Source organism: Theobroma cacao, chromosome 8 (assembly GCF_000208745.1).
Source record: "Theobroma cacao cultivar B97-61/B2 chromosome 8, Criollo_cocoa_genome_V2, whole genome shotgun sequence".
In the NCBI taxonomy this organism is placed as follows: domain Eukaryota; kingdom Viridiplantae; phylum Streptophyta; class Magnoliopsida; order Malvales; family Malvaceae; genus Theobroma; species Theobroma cacao.
The window spans coordinates 11,362,678-11,381,603 of NC_030857.1; the positions used below are offsets into that span (position 1 = coordinate 11,362,678).

General features: G+C 34.4%; 1 protein-coding gene and 1 long non-coding RNA gene across 5 annotated transcripts; both read right to left on the bottom strand.

Annotated features, from left to right (window-relative positions):
• LOC18592620 (tubby-like F-box protein 8) lies at positions 7,793–12,593 on the bottom strand. 3 transcript variants are annotated; one of them, XM_007019438.2, is made up of 5 exons: positions 12,165–12,593; positions 10,910–11,356; positions 10,601–10,688; positions 9,190–9,322; positions 7,793–8,860 (listed from the first exon to the last, which is right to left on the bottom strand). In XM_007019438.2, exons 2-5 carry the CDS (start codon positions 11,255–11,257, stop codon positions 8,155–8,157), a joined length of 1,275 nt encoding a protein of 424 aa, XP_007019500.1. In that variant the 5' UTR covers positions 11,258–11,356; positions 12,165–12,593; the 3' UTR covers positions 7,793–8,154. The 3 variants fall into 3 exon arrangements, with proteins under 3 accessions (XP_007019500.1, XP_007019501.1, XP_017981075.1); XM_007019439.2 differs by having other exon boundaries at positions 12,404–12,590; XM_018125586.1 differs by lacking the exon at positions 12,165–12,593 and adding an exon at positions 11,949–11,969.
• Positions 16,533–17,714, bottom strand: LOC108663055. Of its 2 annotated transcripts, none has more exons than XR_001928939.1 (3): positions 17,674–17,714; positions 16,955–17,030; positions 16,533–16,571 (listed from the first exon to the last, which is right to left on the bottom strand). It is a non-coding gene; the product is annotated as an uncharacterized LOC108663055 (long non-coding RNA). The 2 variants fall into 2 exon arrangements; XR_001928940.1 differs by having other exon boundaries at positions 16,544–16,581.

Genomic DNA, 18,926 nt, shown 5'->3' on the forward strand with positions numbered 1-18,926 from the left:
TCTTGGGATGACTTAAAAAGTACAATAAGGTTTTGTTTTTCATTTGGGACTGCTGTGTTTGCTTGAAATTCTAAGAAACAACAAGTGGTGGCTCAATCTAGAGTTGAAACAAACACACAGCTTATGTTGCAGCTACTAATCATGCTTTGTGGTTGAGGAAGGTCTTGCTGGATCTAGGATTTGAACAAAAACAATGTACCTTGATTTATGTTGATAATATGTCTACTATTGCTATTGCAAGGAATCAAATTCAATATGGACGGACTAAACATATCAGGGTCAAATATCATGCCCTTAGGGATGTTGTGAAACAAAATGAAATTGATCTGCAACATTATAAAATTGAGGATCAGTGGCTGACATATTTATTAAGAGCTTGGGTAAAGAAAGGTTTGAGTATCTAAGGTTGTGCCTTGGTGTTCACCAGATCAAGAATCATGGGGCTATGTTGAAGATTTGATTTTTAGTCTGGTTGAAGGTTTGGCAGGAAGCAACAAAAAGTTGAAGGTTGAATAAGGGTGTTCTTCATACGATGTCATTTCACTTTTGTTTCCTATTTAGTGGCTAAAGGTTAAGTGGCTCTGTCGTTTTATTTCTTTATACTTGATATAGTAAAAATGTGGATACATGTGTTGTTTTCTTATTTCATGTTTTAAGTTGCATGACACTTCCTTGTGTCATTTAGGTCTTGCTACTTTATTTTCTTCCTTGTGTGCACAATAGTGTTACCGTTTTGGTTCTTCTTGTTGTAGGCTTAAGAACCATGTCTGCTAGTTTGAGTTTGTTACCGTTAGCAGTGCACAAGAAAAAAATGTATTGTTTTTAGTGCTTAGTTGTTTCACCTCAATTTAATCTTTTAAGGTTGAATCTAAAGAATTTAAAATCTTTTGAGTATATAAGTGAATATGCAACCATTACACATGGGTTCTGATAACTCTATGATATAGAGTTATTTGAGCTTAATTTTGATAGTAATTTAGCTTAGTTCTTGTAATAATACATAAAAATTAGTAGATTTTATTTAATTATTTTAAATTAGTTATTTTAGGTGAGTTAATCTAATCATGGTTAATTTTATACTTAATTTGGTGTTAATGTGGTTAAGATAAGTTGTTATTGATTTATTTGTTCTTTTGTAGGTGTTTGAAAGAAGAATTTTAATAAAAGAAGGAGAGCAATTTTGAGGTGCAGACTTCTACCGCACATATTTTAGTATTTTGGCTATAACTCTCTCTACAGAGCTCCAAATTGAAGTGATTCTTCAACCATTTTAAAGATAAGAGAAAGAGCTACAACTTTCATGTTTACCACTTCACCCAGTTCGGCATGGAAAGTGGTTAAAATCATATCAAAGATGACATACTGTAGCAGTTCTAAAGTAATTACAATTTCTGTTAATTAATTGTGCAAGGCTAATGAGGAAATCCCAGCTGAAATTGACTTCTTTCTTCACCCAACTTGGCTTAACTTCAAAGCTTATAAAAACAACCATTCAGAGTAGAAAAAAAAAAGAACAAAACACCAGATTAACAGTTGAAAGTCTAGTCATAGATTCATTGACGCTAAGAAGAATTTGAAGGATTCAAGGAGATTTGGAGATCAAGAATACAACTCTTGAGTTTTTCTATCTTTTCTTTTATTCTCTTATTTTCTTAGTTTTGTTCTTAATGTTTAAACTTTATTCAATGATGATGTGTGACTTGATAAGGAACTAATTCATTAATCTAAGATTATCATTGAACTCAATATATAGTCTAAATTATTTATCTCTCTTTTACTTATGTTTGATGGATTTAATTTGTTTATTTTATTCTGTTCTTAATGCTTCTAGTTGACTGGTCATCAATTAAATTGAATTGGAAACCTAGGTTAAACCTTGACAAAGGAGATTTAAGTAGACCTCGAATAGAATAGCGTATGATCGAATGCACTTAGTTGATTAGGTTGTTTGATTTGAATATAGGATAAACATACACCTATAAGCCATTCGTAGCTAAAATTAGAGCACAGACTTAAAGAATTTTTCTTCAATATAATTTACATAGACATATAGTAAATTAATTAGGAGAAGTATTTTTATAAGAAACTCGACAGAGACTTATAAATAATTTAGGACTTTCGGTTAGCAATTTAATCCATTAAACTAAGTTAAGAGAGAGACAATATTCAAATGAAGTATTGAGGGATATCATAATTTTAGGTTTGTTAATCACTAGAAGTAAAATTTGCTCATATATTAGTTTTAATTGTTAGTTTATTAATTTAATTTTTTTTTAATTTTAATTGTTTAGATAAAATTAAGATACGTTAATTTTAGTAGTTAACAATAAAGATAAATTCAATTTTCTGTGAGATCGACACTCTACTCATCTCTATATTATCTTTACGATACGTGCATTGGTAGAAAATTGAATAACAGGTTGTTTATGATTCTCTTATACACTACTCTTTCTATGAATTTTCCCCTGTTCTTCAAGTGTTCATTTTTCCGGAAAAGGTTTTTCGTTAAAAACTTCTTCACATGTAAATGTAAAAGACGTTGAAATTAACTATAAAGGATTTACGTGAAGTGAGCTAGGGAGGAGAAGACGGATGTAGCTTTGTCACGCTGCATGCACGTGCGCCTCAAGAGTCAAGTGTAACAATCGCATAGTCCTTGGTGGCCTTGTCTGGAGTGTTCTGAAGCACATTAGACATTTCGGACAGTAAATATTAAATCCTTCCATCGATTGCTTGCCAAAAGAAAAAACACATGGGGGCTGCGACAATGCTTAATTATTAGCTTTATTCAGTGAAATACTAGATTACTAGAGTACTGAACTAGCCATTGATGTGTTTCTTCGAGTCATTGCCAATATATATGGGTTTTGTTTGCTGGTTAGCGTTGCTTGGAGGACAAGAGTAACAGGGACGTGCAGTCATTGAATTTTTGCTGTCACTGCACAGTCGAATGCAGTTGATGAGATAAACAACCCCACTCATCTTAACCGTAAAAATTTAATGCAAAGCAGACCCTAGGAAAGTTTGTAGTGATTTGGGGTCAGTTCACTTCTGTCTGTGTAAGCAGAAGCCAGACAAGGGCGGACAAATCAGCATAATTTACCTGTTAGAGTCATAAATTCTGGTTGGTAGAAAACTTCCGGCACGGATTTGCTGAGCTGAAAAAGGTGACCCTTCAATTCATCTTAAATGCTAACCGAAAAGACAGTTGACACAATTTTGTGGTAAGAAGAGAATTTTTGCACGTCATAACGTCTCGGTTAATAGCCACCCATAGTTCCAATTCATGTGGTTCATTTAAGCTACTTTAATTACACAAAAGAAACATTTAACTCTGAAAATGAACAGTCGACAATAAATCAGCTCAACCTTTCTCCATTGCCTCCACCTCCAGCACCTAAGGCTATGCTTCCTTTTCATACTTGGCAGAAAATTGAATGTGACAAATTGTTTTGATGATCAAGTATGCCCCTGTCATCTGCTGCAGGATAGCTACCAGTACTTGACAATTGCATTTTCTTTTGATCCCAGGCCAGTTCCAAATACTCAGTGATAATGTTGATAAAGTTGCACTAGTGACCAGTGACCGATGACCACTACCACTTTACAGTGAGTCTATTTGCAATCCATTTTTCTTCAGCCACAAGTTTAGTAGTTAGCATCGATCTTACAGGATTTAGTGCTCCACCAACTGTCCCTACAAGAATATCGCTCTCTCCATGCGCATTAGACAAGCGAAGCAGTCCAAAATTATCTATGATCTTCTTCAATTAGGTCCTTAATTTAAGAAGATAAATGCCATTTTGGTCAACCTAAGGTGGCACTTGATCATCATAAGTTTGGGTTCAAGATTACGTAATGATTTTTAAAGATATTTGTTAGGTAAATCAATATTCTAAACTAACTTTCTTTGAGGCTGAGTTGGGTTTGAAAGATTTTAAAAACCAACAGTAATCTTTACGGAGTTTTTCTGAATACCTCTACGCTAGTTATCATCATGCAATAATCCGAAGATATCTCCTTCCTTGAACAAGTTACTGTTGTGGGTTCAATTTTAGGCTCCTTCATCGACAGATGTTTACTCAGAATTAAATCTTTGTTCTTTTTTATGCTTTTTGTCTACAGTGACCAAACTTTATTGTTTAAGCAAGATTCCCAAGACTTGACTTTAAAAAAAAAAAAAAAAGAAATCAACAGGGTAGTAAAGCTTAAAGCTATATATATACATATCTAGCCATATATTAGGATCTTGTGCAAAACCCCTTCTGATTAATGTAATGGTTCCACCAAACCTTTCCCACTGTCTATATAGTTTATATGTCTCAATTCAATATAATACAACGCAATAGGATGTTATATTTATATACAACGTGCGTGGCATGGGGATGCATTTACCTGTCTTTATGTGAGAAGTAAAGTCAGAGAAAGAGAGGGAGAGAAGGGGAGAGAAATATAGATCCTTCGACTCCACATTTAGAATCATCGATCTAATGGTTTTTATTGGAGTTGATAGGCAGAGTTGGAGAACATATATGCCTCCCTGACGGTAGCAATATCAGAGTTCTTGAAGTGCAGCTTGGCACTTCAGCGAAGGGCCCATGGCATGGCAGGCAGTGCTCACTTCTCAGAATCTGTCAAAAGGGGTTGAGCCCCCATGGCTCAATCACATGAGTGAACTTTATGATATTATATATTTCCTTACAATTTGTGGTTGTATATTTGTATCAGTATGAGTTTCATGTTTGCTGCTGCATCTTGAATACTTTGTCCAGTGCTATAGAATTCAATCTTCAGGTGAGTGAAGCATTTCCATCAGATGTTAATTTGAAGCTTCCTTGAGCATATATAGACAAGGCTTGGTTTGCTTTGCGAAGGACAAATCTGGTCTTTGGTTGGTCCTTGTTAGCAGTTCCAGCAATGATATAATATGCTGTTTGACTATGTAAATGCTTGAACTCAGAGTTTTAGACCAAGTATCCAGTACGGACTAGCTAGTTTGTTGTCAGCTCTGTTCTTTTTTCTTTTTCCTTGTTTTCTGTATTATGCAATTGTTTTCTGGTGCAACACAATGTGCTAGGACCACCATCATTTTAACCTAGGTTTTCTTTGTGATTGTTCATACAACATTTCCTCGTTGTCAGCTTGTGATACAAACATATTGCTAAGACTGAAACTTATATTCCAAACCTCAAAAAAGTTTAGTAGCAGCAGAATCCCTCAACCAGAAGGGAAGACTAACATGTCGGATGGTGGTATTCGATTCATTTTAGTTTGTCACTTTTCAAGCAATATGCCCATCTGCCACTTGTCAGCTAAGCCAGCCACCACATTTCGTCCCCATTCGTCGTCCCAATTGGTTCACCTTCTTTTTTGTGTAAGTTGGTTCAGGATCTCACTTAAAGATGAAGTGCCTGGCCTTGATTTTCCCCAAACAAGTCTGGCGACTGAGCTTTTTCCTGGGATAATAAGGATAAAGCCTGCTGGCCTCACTCATTTGGGTACAAAGTCGCAAGCAACTCAGAATCAGCAGCCTAATGGTTTATTATCCTGTTAAGGTTCAAGGTCCAAATCCAACCCAACTTCCCCATCTCCCTTAACCTCCGAGTTAAATATTGGTGCTCAAAGCATGTAACAGCCTAAAGGATTGAACCCACCAAAGTTCCTAAATAACAAAAAGTGTAAAGAACTTAAAGACGCAATATTAAGAGCAATTTATTTTTCTTCTTAGCAGACCAGGAGGAACAAATACAGTCAAACTTTCCATGCTTGATATAACACTAAAGGGGATAAACAAAAGATATGGGATAGTTGGCATGGTTCGTTTACAGGACGGAAAAGAGCTAAAAGTGGAGAACAAAGGAAGTTCACCGGCTTGAGAAGCTGGAAATGATGATGCTGTGAGTGAAATTTAGTCAAACTTCTACACCAGTCCATGATATTAGAATTAAGGTATGTATAATATAATGGAGACAAGTGTTGCAATTCTCACCAACACAGCTTCTATCCTTTTCTTTTTCATTTTGGAAAATTACAGTTTCTTTCTCTTTGTCTAAAGTTTCTGAAAATCTCAAACCTACTCTCAATCTCCTTCATTAAGTCACTTATCATGCGCCTTGCTTTAATACATATATATATATATATATATGTGTGTGTGTATATATATATATATATGTATGTATATAGACATTGACTTCAACACTTAATTAGTTACCTCAAGCTCCATAGATTAGTCCTTAAACTTCATCACTGAATATATCCTTTCTCACAGGTTTTTTTGGATCAAGATTATATTGTACTATTAAATTTTAAACTAAGGTATTAACTTGGCTCAATCACTCTGAAAATCTTAGTAAAGTTTGACACCATATGCATGGTTAAGTCACATTCTGAGTTGGGCAGAGCGGAAGTTGACACCACAATAGATTCCAACCCCTAGAAGATAAGACTTCTCGTGGATCTTGTTATTCCAAATCGGCCATGGACCAAAGATAGATGATTCTCACACTGTAAGGATTTCTGAATTTCTCACAGTTGCTAAAAATAATGCAAACAAAAATGGGCCAAGTCTTGCTCCTGTGGTCGTTAGACACATTAACACTCTCTGGGCCACTGATTGTCAGGGAAGTTGTGTCATCATGCATGAAAAAAAGGATAGCTACTTAGCACCTTGATTCCATAACAAATGCATAAATACACGACGATTGACGAGATTAATGAAAAAGGAAGAAACTCTGCTTTAAAATAGCTGAGAAACATGATAAAGATTCTATCGATTATGATAAAAAAGAATATATGCACGGTTGATGTCAAAATCCGTCGTGCTTGTCCATGATACTTGTCGGTCAAGGACGTACGGCTACGAAGACAGAGACGATCAGGGGGTGTCCGGAGTTTTAATTGCGTAGCACTCTACGACGGTCAAATCAATAATAGAGATAAAGGTCGGCAAGGGAAGGGAGTGAAGTGAGAAAAACACGAGTCTGTCCGAGGGAGACCAACTTACCATATGCTTACAGAGGATTACAAAATTATAAAAATACCTGAAAAAGTAATTCTACAAATAAGATGTGGAAAGATGCCAATCTATTGTCCCCAGAACAACACTCCAATCCAACAACTAAAAGTTTAGATTTTAATTTGAATATCTCAAATCTCTTATTACATAAATCAAACAGTTGTTAGTTGTTTACTAGTTCAAACCCAACATATAAAAGTTTCTTAAACATTGAGACGCCATGGTTATTGTCCTAATACGCATTATTAAGAAAGGGTTTCAACAGAAATATGATCCTATACAAGTTAACGTCATCATCTGACTGTAAGCCTTGGTAGATAAGATCAAGAAAAAACAAAATCAAGCAAGTGCTTTCGGGACAACTCCTAGTGAAGTTGGGCCAACGTGTCTGAGGAAGTTGAGTCATTAGTTGTTCTGTCAGAAGGAATATCTAGCACCTAGCTAAAATTTCGTAATACAACTGTTGCTGCCAACGGGTTTCGGTTATAGAGGTCAGACAAAGAACAGGTGGACAGCATTACATAGCATTTAGAAGACAAAAGGCCCTTCAAGTGGGAATCTAATGTTCTGCCTACGGCGGGCCTGGCCCAAGCACAAGCTGTATCCGACAATCAACCGACCTTAAAAATGGGACGATTCTCTATATAATAATATAATTAAATATTAAAAAATCATCTACATTTCCGGACTAGAATTAAAATCAGTTATCCTTAGAAAAAAATTTACCTCCTTAGACCCATGTTGGCATGTCCATAGTTGGAACGAAATGTAGCTAAAAAAAAAAAAAAGAGCCCAGAGAGAGGATTCTTCCATTACATAATGCTCGAACATTGTAAGCTTCCAAGTCTTAACTGTTATGATAATATGATTAGAACATCAAAGATTGAACAACAGAAGACGGACGATGAAACCATCTAAAGCAATCTACCTCAAAGGAGAAAAATAGAGGAAAAGAACCAAAAGGAAGACAAAGAGGAAGAGAAATGAAAAGGAGGACTCCTCCTGAAGGTGCACAGAAGTTGTTCTGTGCTTGCAAGTCTCTTTGGCTATGAGTACAAACACCACATCCTATAAATGCTAGAAAGTAGAGACCAATACCCAGCTACATGTTCTATTTGCTTAACATGTCACTTTTTCGTCTATTCACATGCCAATTTGGTGTCAAAGCTGCTCAGGCAGATGGCAAAAGCCTGAAACGCAGAGAGAGGATATCTGTAATCCATGGTAAACATATCCTTGCCGACTTTACCGAACTGGAGAATAATCTTATCATGGTCAGATTGGGCTGGCTGTGATGGTGTTGGAGCACCAGCTGCTGGCTGGTTTGCTGCAATCAGCTGAAAATTCTTGACAGATGCAACAGTCACCCGCCCTCGAAAGTTCAGGCACCAACATTGTAACTGCTCATGCCACCGTGGTGGTTTGTTCCGGAGAACCAATGGTCTCTCCTTTCCCTCATCCTCTTCATCACGGGTTCCAACAATGTCCGAGAATCTGGCACTGCTAAACTCAGATGAATTATCAATTGACTTTGAGAAAGAGATGCTCCTAAATGAGTCTTCAAGGGATCGAGGCAGAAGCTCTGGCTGGCCTGGGACAATACCACCTGGCTCGAGGGCAGAGGCAGGAATTGAGTGCATAGTGCAATGCATCCTACGAGGCCCTCTAGTACCTAGCACATTCAGCTCGTATGACACCTGAGCAATGTTGTAGCTACCAGTGGGAACCTTTGGAGAGACTTTTTTTGAATAGAACCTACGGCTTCGGCCAGGTGGTGGAAGCTGAGCATTGTTGTATGGAGGTTGTGTGTCATAAATAATGAATTTGGTGCCAAGAAAATTTGACCTGAAGGTAAATATGCACATTAGGATGTTTCTAACAATATAAATTTACAAGAATTAACATATCAAATAGGGATTGCAAATCAGTTTAGCCAATGCATGATGCTTCAAAGTACCTGCCCGCATATGTTCATTTACAACCTAGCGAATAATGTCAACAGAATCAAATAAACTAGCAGGACATCTCCAGAAAAATGTTACACTGTTTCCTTCCTCAAATAATGTCAACCATAACATGCAATAAAATAATATAAGGGTGGTTCGACAAACTGAGCATTCAAAGCCTAATGAAATAAAAAACAGCAACATTTAGAAAGGAACCAGAAATCCTACCTAAGTTTTCCAATATACGTGCTGCTAGATCTTGATATGTTATCTGCATCTATGGAGATCACATACTCTGTGCAAGTAGTTCTACGGGTCCGTTTTGCAGAAAGAAGAAACTTCCCATTTTCAACAAGCAAAGCTGCAAAATATAGCAAAGATTAAGGTTACATACCCAAATAGAATGGTAAATATAAAACAAGAAATTATATCCACACAGACATGAGCGTCAGAATAGTATGTTAGGGAACCAACACAATAATAATAATGTGCCATCTATAGCTAGTTAGTGTTAAGGTGACAAAATAAGAGAAATAATTCACCTACTAACAAGGGAAGTAAAAGAGCTACTACCAATAATTTATGATCTTGGACCATTTATGGAGCAGAGATGACTGACAAGACCTTATTTAAATTGCATGGAGACACAGGTGCTATAGTTCAACACAGTGCAGTGTAAAAGGGCATTAGAGCCCAGCCAATGTACAAATGGCTTGTTAAATTGTTAAAGTAAAACCTGCCATTACCTTCAAACTTGATCATGACAACAGACATTTTTATTTGTGTAACTCAGCCACAGATCATATGGGAGGCCAGCAGAAAATGTTCTAAAAACCCAGATGCCATTTATACTTCGAACCAAATTTGTTAACTTGCAAACAAAATTCATGCATTTTCGAAAGAAGGAACTGGAAGTGTAGCAAACATGTATATTGAGGAAGCCATCACTGTAAAGTTCAATAGATAGGACTCAAATGAGTGAATTAATCAGATTTTCGCACAGGCTCTCAACTTCGGAATCAAAGGACTCCAAATTGGATATAAAAGCATCATGAACCCTTAGAAGAAGTAGCCATTTACTGTCTCGGATTGTCAAAATAATTAAGAAGTAGCTAGAACGGAGGAGTCAATAAGACAGTTAAATTGAAGTAGATTTACAAAGCCTGCTAAAACATATATTTTATTGCACATTATATTATCTCGTTGGAAAGTATTATCAGAGGGAACAAGAGGGAGAATGTTTGCAAGTCAAGCAATTACAACTGCACTTGTAGGATGCTTCAACAGCAAATCCGCATCTTCAGAAACAAAAAAATGTTGACTATAGAAGCAGTCCCATCTGTTATAGTAGCATCAACTCCCTAAGATCTTCAGCCTATCAAATGAGTCAGTTTTTTATTTTAAAGATAAGAAGCACTGCTCGACATTTCCATAACCAAAAAAAATATATTTAACCACATTGAGCTTATACTTGTAACCACAGAAACATTTGTGGTAAAAATTAATTAGTTATATTGCTAAGGCCACCAAGAAAATAGCTTTTCAAAAAAAAAAAGGCCACCAAGAAAACAGATAGAAGACCAGAGCACGGAATCAGGCCAACGAATTGTAAAAGATTGAGTCTGACAGAGTAGCTTACCAGGACTAAGGCAAAGGAAAAGGTGATAAGTTAAGTTAGATTTGTCTCTCTTAATGAAGCATTGAATGGTCCCATCCCTCGGCCCAGGCTGATGACGAACAAATAAAACTGTCAGTCACCACTGTATATAATATAAAATTCCACTCTAGAAGTTAAGACATGTATGCATACACAAATTTATATCAAAATAAAATAGTTATGACCAATCAAGAAGCCTGATAAACACATTATTAATCAGTTCATCTATTAATTATTCCACAATGATGTCTTGTTTGCACAACAGAAGATCATAAAAATTAGAGATCTAACCTGCTTCAGAGACACAGGAAAGGTGATTTTTCCAGAGAACTCAGGACATCGAACAATTTCTTTGCACATTTCCCTCCATGACCTGCATACCGCAGCACAAGCAATGACATGCTTGCGAGCAGGCCAGGTACTCTCACTCGCTTCCAATCTCTTGATCACATCACGCAAAAGCTCAGGCGGGAGGCTTGCCCATCGGCTATTCTGGATAACCACAGGCTGATCATGCAACTCAAGCACTGAACCATGAGATTTTCCCCTATGGTGGCCAGGCAACCTCACCTCAAAACTACGCCTAGATAAGCTCCCAAAAGCATCCCTGACATCATTTACTATACTTCGAAACGACATTTACTCTCACCACTCCCAAAAACTCCAAAATGGTCGCATAAATTATAAATATGATCCCACAAAATGGCGATTACGAGATCATCCACACGTACGCACTAACTGCAAAATGAAAGCAAACACAGACTTTAAAATTTTAAAAACTCGAAACTGACAATACTTAATAAGAAAGTAAGAAAAGAGGAAAAGATGAGATGGAGGGAAAAGCACAAAGCAAGAAAAGAAGATTCTCATAAAAGAAAAAGGCTCAATCAAAATGGACCAAAAAAAAGCAACTAAAATACCAGACTTTTATCAGAAACCATCTTTTTGGCGGGGTTTTAAAAACCCTAATCTCACAAAAAAAAAAAAACCTTAAAACCCAAAGTTTCTCTTAATTCAAAATCTTAGCTTCCTCCTCTTCCTGTTCGGTCTTTAGTCAAACTAAGAATCTGGGAGCACCAAAGTAAAAGAAATACCAAAATTTACCCATTTTCTTAAATCTCCAAATAAGCACCAAAATTCCTGAAAGCAGTAAAGTAGAGTTATTATTTTTAAAGTATTCAATACCGATTCCTTTAAAAGTAATTTAAACTATGCCCTTAATTTCTGCTACTTTAATTATTGCTGCTATTTAAAATATTTTAGAAATATTTAAAGCTTCATCAAAAAAGGAAATATTTAAAGCTTTAACATTTTAAGGTTAACATCTAACCTTCACAAAAGTAACTGAAGCTGGGAAGAGTCTTTAACCTGAGCAATAATCGACTATTCATTTCTGTATCTCTCAACTTTGAGTAAGCAAAGATCAGAGCTTTTCATATAAAATTTTCCCTCAAAAAATATATCAATAAGAAATTATTTATCCTCCACAAACCACGAAAAAAATAGAAGGAAAAAGAATCAGAAATGGACAGCGGAATCAATGTACCTCTTTTTAGCACCGATAAGAAACAGTATAATGGTCAAATCAGCGGAAGCAAAAGCAAACACTTTTACAAAGAAATCAGATTTCGGAAATGAACTTTTCGAAGAAGAATACACTGAACGGATCTCATAAACTCAATGGATAGAAGAAGCAGGAAGTTTTTTTTTTTCTCGAGAAACAAACAAAAAAACGGAGAAGAATTTAGAGATCTAATTAGGAAAAGAGAATCACAAGCAGCTCACCATCGTTGTTGTTTGTTCCTTCTCTTTTCTGCGTCAGATCCTCAAACGCTTTTACTACACGCGCTTTCTCTCTCTAGAGTTCTTGCTTTCTCTCTCTCTATAGAGAACCAAAGCCACGGACTCCAAATCCTTAGTAAATCTAATTTAATGAAACTCCAAATTTTAGAATAAAAAAATGAAAGAAAAAAAAAACTGTTTTTTTCTTTTGATATTGCAACCCATCCATGGAGGGTGGGGGTGAAGAAAAACTGGTTCAAATTTTAATAATTCTTCATTTAAATAATATCGTATTTACGTGTATTCATTTCTCCGCCTTTTTTTTTTCATTTTTTTTATTAAATTGTCTGAGGATTAAGGTTACTAAAGAACTGACTTAGAACTTTCTTGCGAAAGTACCGTTTTGTCCTTGACGGTTGAGTCCCCCGGTTTTTCTAGCTGCCGTTTACGTGACCAACAGTAAACGGCGCGTTTTTACGACAAATGCTCCCCAGGGCCCAGGCACTTCCGCTTTGGTGAGGACGTTGGCACACGTTAGAGTAGTGGTGCATGATAATTAGTTCTTTGGTGCTCCTTTCTGGTGCACACCTTTTTTTTAAAATTTTAAAAACTAAAAAAAAAAGAAAATTATGCTAATATTTAATTTATGATTAGTTAAAAAAATAAATCGAAATAATTCAAATAAGAGATATTAATTTTTTTTAATTTCAAAATTTATAACATTACAATATACAGTATGATTATTTGTGTGTTAATGCTTTATTAAGTCATCCATTAGGGTTTCAGTCATGTGAGAAAAATTATGACATGGGGCACGCTCTCATCATGGATTCATGGATTGGAGACCTGCTCTGCTGAATTGCCAATTTTATCCTTGATTAACTTTCTTTAACTAAAAATATGAAGAAATCATTTTTTAATTTATTAATCAATGATGCAATCTTCAATTGAAAATAAATAAGTTCCTTTATTAAAAAAATTGGATTTGGAAATCCTCCCCAAAAAATAAAGAAAAATGCTTGCACTAATCAGTTGACATTATCCTTTTATTCCATTCTTACATGGACATTCATGCATTAATCCTTTATCCTTTATTATTTCTTTTCCTACACCAAAATCATGGGGCCAAAAAAAGGGGATGCAGAAGTGAATAGTGATGCTGTCATAGTAATACGACAAATATAGTTAAACCAACGGCGCTCTCGGATTTGACTTGAGAAATGCTTAGAAAATCCATCAACTTTAAGGCCTGTCCAAGTCAAGCAGGCTTTAATTTCCACCTAACTCGTAGTACCACTGGCTTATATAATATATTTCAATAACTTCTCAAACCTAAGAGTATAGACCTCAACTTCAATTATTAACCGTTATCCCCCTCCTCTCTCCTTTTTTTTTCTTTTATTATTATTATTATCAATATGAGAAAGATTAAAAAAGGAAATTTTGACCTTAAACTTTAGAAGAGATTTCAATGGTTAATAAGTTAAATCCAAATTATTGTCTCGCTGTTGTTTCTTTTAGTTGTTGAACAATGAAAGGAGCCCATATCCTATTAACTAAATTCTATATCTAGTTTTCTATATTTCAGGTTCTAATATTCCAAATCTGTCACTTATCCAAACGTAATGATTAATCATTGGGTTTGGTTAGTCTAAATTTCTTTGTAGTTGAGCTAAAGTGTAAGTTTAGATTAGATGTTTCAAAAACTTTATGAAAGCTAGCTAGCTTTTTTGACTTTTGATTGCTTATTAAGTTATAAAGCTAATGGATCCAGGGAAACCCCAAGATTTTTAATGTGAACATAGATGCTTGGTTTTATTGACATGAATTAATGTCTCTATTCTCTTCACACATTCATCATCAACACATGCCTTTGATTTCTCACTCTCTCTTCTTAAATTCCCTATAATATCAAACTATATATGATCCCTTGATTTAATTGATCTTGATCAATGCCGGGAAGCTAAAAATGATATTTTAGGATTGAGAGAGTGGCATGTTTCGTCTTGGCTAACCAAGTCGAATTTCGAAACATGATTTGTTTTGATATATTGCTCAAAACTTTGCTCATATCTTGTTCTCTTTTATATATAATGCAACTTCGTGATTCATGAGAGTCGAAATAATCAGAAAATTTCTTGTTTTCAATGATCATAGCTTGTCTCAACTTGTATTTTTCAAGAACCAATCACATGGGAAAAAAAATTCATCATTTTATGTCCAAAGTAGCACCTCATTATGAGTGAAAGAGTACATGTTTTTGCTACTCTGAAACATGCCAAAATGTGTTTATCATTGAGACATTGAGAACGATGTAATATCATTTTCTTTAGGGTTGTAACATAAAGTGTATATCATTGAGGTTTTGGAGATCATTTTTGTACATAGAACTTTGATTTAGTTATTTATTTTTACAGAAAAGGCAAAAGTAAATATAACAAATTAGAGATAGATATTAAAATAACACAAAATCAAAAAATGTATTATAAAAATTTTATAGGAAAAAGGTAATTTCAATTTTGATGAATTTTTTTTATCGAAAATACCATTCTTCAACGAAAATTATTGACTAAATTTACAAAATGTTTTAATATAAAAAATTATTACTAATAGATTTTTGAGTATCCTTCAAAAAATTTTCCTTCACTTTCATTTTTTACAGAAGATGTTATTGATTTAAGAATTTATAACGTTTCATTAGAAAAATATTCAACAAAATTAAAATTTTTTTCAACAGAAAATTTCATTGAAAAGAGTTTTTTTTATCTAATGAATTGAATTTAATTGTATTTTCAAGATTTATAATTTATATCCTTTTTGCACATTGTTAGTTTAAGCACATAAAATCTTAAAATAGTAATTAACATTGATAGATAGCTTGAAATTATTTTATGATATTTTATATTTTCAATTTTATGTTCCAATATGGATAAATTTCTCTTCTTTGGTTAGTAACTCAACTCATATAAAGTTTTACATGTACAAGAAAAGTAGAAAGAGAAGAGGCAACTATATTTTCTTGGAGTGTTTAATTAAGAAAAAAAGAACAACAAAAAATATAGAGAGATAATGTGTCACGACTCGGTACTCCCTTGAACCCGTGACATCCGTCGCGATGTCTCGATAGACATTCATTACCCGGAATGTCAACCAAAACCTCGCAAGGCTCTTGCATCAATTTTATATCTCCCCTGTGAGCAGTAGTTACTAAATATAATGTTTTAAGGGAATATAAACTATTTTTAAATCAAAACAAACAAAAAGTAATTTCTGCCGTATATGGATATTTTGATCATTTTTACCCAAAAATTTTGAAAACTGGTGAAAATACAGCATACGATCGAAAAATATACATTTCTTATTTAAAAATAATTTTAGTAATCTAATTCATCCATTTAAAATAAAATTTTTGGCTAATCAAACTAAATAAAAATATTAAATAAAATATTTCATTTTCTTATAAAATAATATTTATAGAACTCTGCGTAAATAATTTTTATAGCGTAAAAGAAAAATAAATTCATACATACAGTGGCACACGCAACCAAGTATACAAAATATTCTACAATGACATGTGAGCCCCGATATAACCAAAAATATGCAAGACTGTAGACCTTCGATTTCTAAGAATGCAGATCCAAAGGTAATCCTTGACAAAATTGGTTGTTTACAGATTGACTTGAGCTTAAAATGGGTGAAAAGAAGGGGTGAGTTTTTATAAACCCAATGAGTAAGCAAAATTCATCTATAACATCTAAAGTCGAGTAAATAGAGATAGTTAAATCATCCTATCATAATATAATTCATAACATTCAAAACTCATTTCAATTCATATAAAACAATTACATTTCATAAAAAATAATCAGTAAGGCTTATGACTCTCTTAAAACTTGGCTCGTGCCAAAACTCGTACTCGGTGACACCTTGGTCTGGGCATCTAATCGAGTTCGCCAAGGCTGTTAAAACAATATATACATGTAAAACATGTTTTTACATTTAAAAACGTAGCCGTTCCTTGACGTTGACTGAGTTTCACCCTCATGTGATGGTTCGACGTGAAGTGAACTCTAAATATACCTTAGGAGATACCCTCCGCGCCTCTCATACTAAGGTAAAATATAACGGGGTTTAGCGTGCCCCTCTAATAGGCTGGTCCACAGAAACCCGCCCACTGCAATAAGCTAATCAATTATCCCACCAAATCAATAAAAATTTCGGCAATATGACATGGCTAATATGATATTTCCTAGCCTGTATCACTGTAAAATAAAACAGTTTATATATTCCACACAAAACACAAATCCAGCCATTCATGCCATCACATTGTCATAAGTCACCAAATCAAACCATATATCAAAACACGAGTATATAGTCTCCACTTACTCAATTTCCAAAACTAGTATTCAATTTCAAAACAAGTTATAAAACTCATTTCATTTAACCAATACTTCAATTTTAAAACATAATAATTTACCATTTAAACTCATTATTCTTTAAAACATAAAAACAAGTAGAAACAACTTTAGATAGTAAAGATGAAAGTTTGTTACTTACAATAGCGGGAGTTTGGAGTACTCCTATTCTTGGTCCTCGGGTATAATAGGTTTACCCTTATCAGAGGGCTCACCACCTATACATAATACACGATACGTAATTCAATATATTTTGTGCCAAATTGTTATAAAACTATTTCAAGCTCTATATGAATGCATGAAATTGAATGAGAATTGTCCAAATGATCACTTAAAGACGGTGTTCTACGTGGGTTCAATTATGATCAGACTAAATTTGTATTCGGCCTAACTCGAACTATACACTGTTGAATTAATCAAAACATCTGATTCAACTTCAAATATATTCATTTCACTTTCAAAATTCCAAATACACCTAAGTACCTCAATGAGCTTAATTGTGACCTAATTCACCATAACCGAAATTCATTCCGATTTTGATATCCAACATCATAATTCATCAATTCCTAGCTAAAAAACTTGAAATACAACAAAATCCATCATCAACAAGTCACCCATAAAATTCGGCCAAAGAGGGTTGTTGAAGGGTATGTAATTTTCTTACTTGTTTTTCATGCCAAGCATCATCAAACAACTAAAAACATTTAGATATCATGAAATCTAGCAAAATCCACCATCAAAACCTCTCTCTCTAAGTTCGACCAGCATGTAATCCCTCATGGAAACTTGTGTTTCATCCATAGAAAATGAAAAAGAAAGCATAGGTAAGGTAAATCTTAAGCCAAAATTGAAAAATCTTACCTTTAATTGTTTTGTTCCTTTAAATTCAACAAATTTCTCTTGGATTTTCTTCTCTAGGGTTTGCTCTTATTCCTTTCTCTTTGTTCTTAGCTTTGGCCGGCCATGAAGAGTGAAATGGGAGGAGTGTGTGCTGGTTTTTAAAGGGAATTATAAAAGGATTAAAATTTGCCACGTGTCACCATGTAATTGGTGCATGCTTAATACTTAACAATTAAGCATTCTCTCACCACCACAAAATTATTCATAGGCCAAAATGATGATGGGTGAAGTTCATGGGCTGGACAAGTGTCATGGTGGTGCAAAATTCTAAAAATTTCAATTACGTCCCTGTGGATAAGTAAAATGACTGTTTTGCCCTTATGTTCAGAAAAATGTCGAAATTGAAATTTTTCACTTCTCAAATTCAAATAATGCTCTAATTAATCAAATTTAGTCAAAATATCATCCAACATTCTAATTTTTCCCTTGGGTGGCAAAATGACCATTTTACCCCTACGTTATGAAAATCCCTGAATTAACTCTAAATCAATCCTCGAACTCCGAATCACCATATTAAAACATTCTAAGGTTCAATAACTCTCAAATACATCATAAAATCTCTATTCAAACTAGTTCGAGGTTTTAATAGACTTAATTATACCACTAGGTACGATACCGATTTTTAACGATTCTCTAAGTCATCCAAGTATGCAGACATGCTATCAAGTACATGAATGACATGACAAGTATATAACAGAGCTGGGCTTGACATAATGTGTAAAGCCCGACCTTATAAAATACTATTCATGACATACATGTGATGATAGCATGATTGCATGCTAGGAGAGTCCCGAAAAATTTACAAAAGTCGGTATTGTACCTAGAGGTACAACAAAGTTTATTTAATCCTCGAACTAGATCAAATAGGAATTTTAAGGTGAGATTAAGAGTTTCACAGTTCATGGATGACTTAAAATGGTAATTTGGAGTTTGAGGATCAATTTGGAGTCAAATCGGAATTTTCACTAACTAGGGGCAAAATGGTCATTTGCCACCTGGGGACAAAATGGGAATTTTAGAAAAGATTTTTTGACCCCATTTGACTTATTAGAGTATAATTTGACTTATTGAAGTATGATTTGAGGTTTAGAAGTGAAAAATTTTAATTTCGGTATAATTTGGAGTATAGGGGTAAAATGGTAATTTTGCCACCTCAGGGGCAAAATTGTAATTTTCCACCACCAGGATATTTTTTCCAGCACATGGTCTTCCTT

What these genes read in the sequence shown, in the direction of transcription:
- LOC18592620 (XM_007019438.2), bottom strand. Translation starts at nt 11,257, where the DNA reads ATGTCGTTTCGAAGTATAGTAAATGATGTCAGGGATGCTTTTGGGAGC. An exon ending in TTCCTGTGTCTCTGAAGCAG is followed by an intron (nt 10,689 to 10,909) that starts GTTAGATCTCTA and finishes GTTCGTCATCAG; the next exon opens with CCTGGGCCGAGGGATGGGAC. An exon ending in ACGTATATTGGAAAACTTAG is followed by an intron (nt 8,861 to 9,189) that starts GTAGGATTTCTG and finishes ATTTACCTTCAG; the next exon opens with GTCAAATTTTCTTGGCACCA.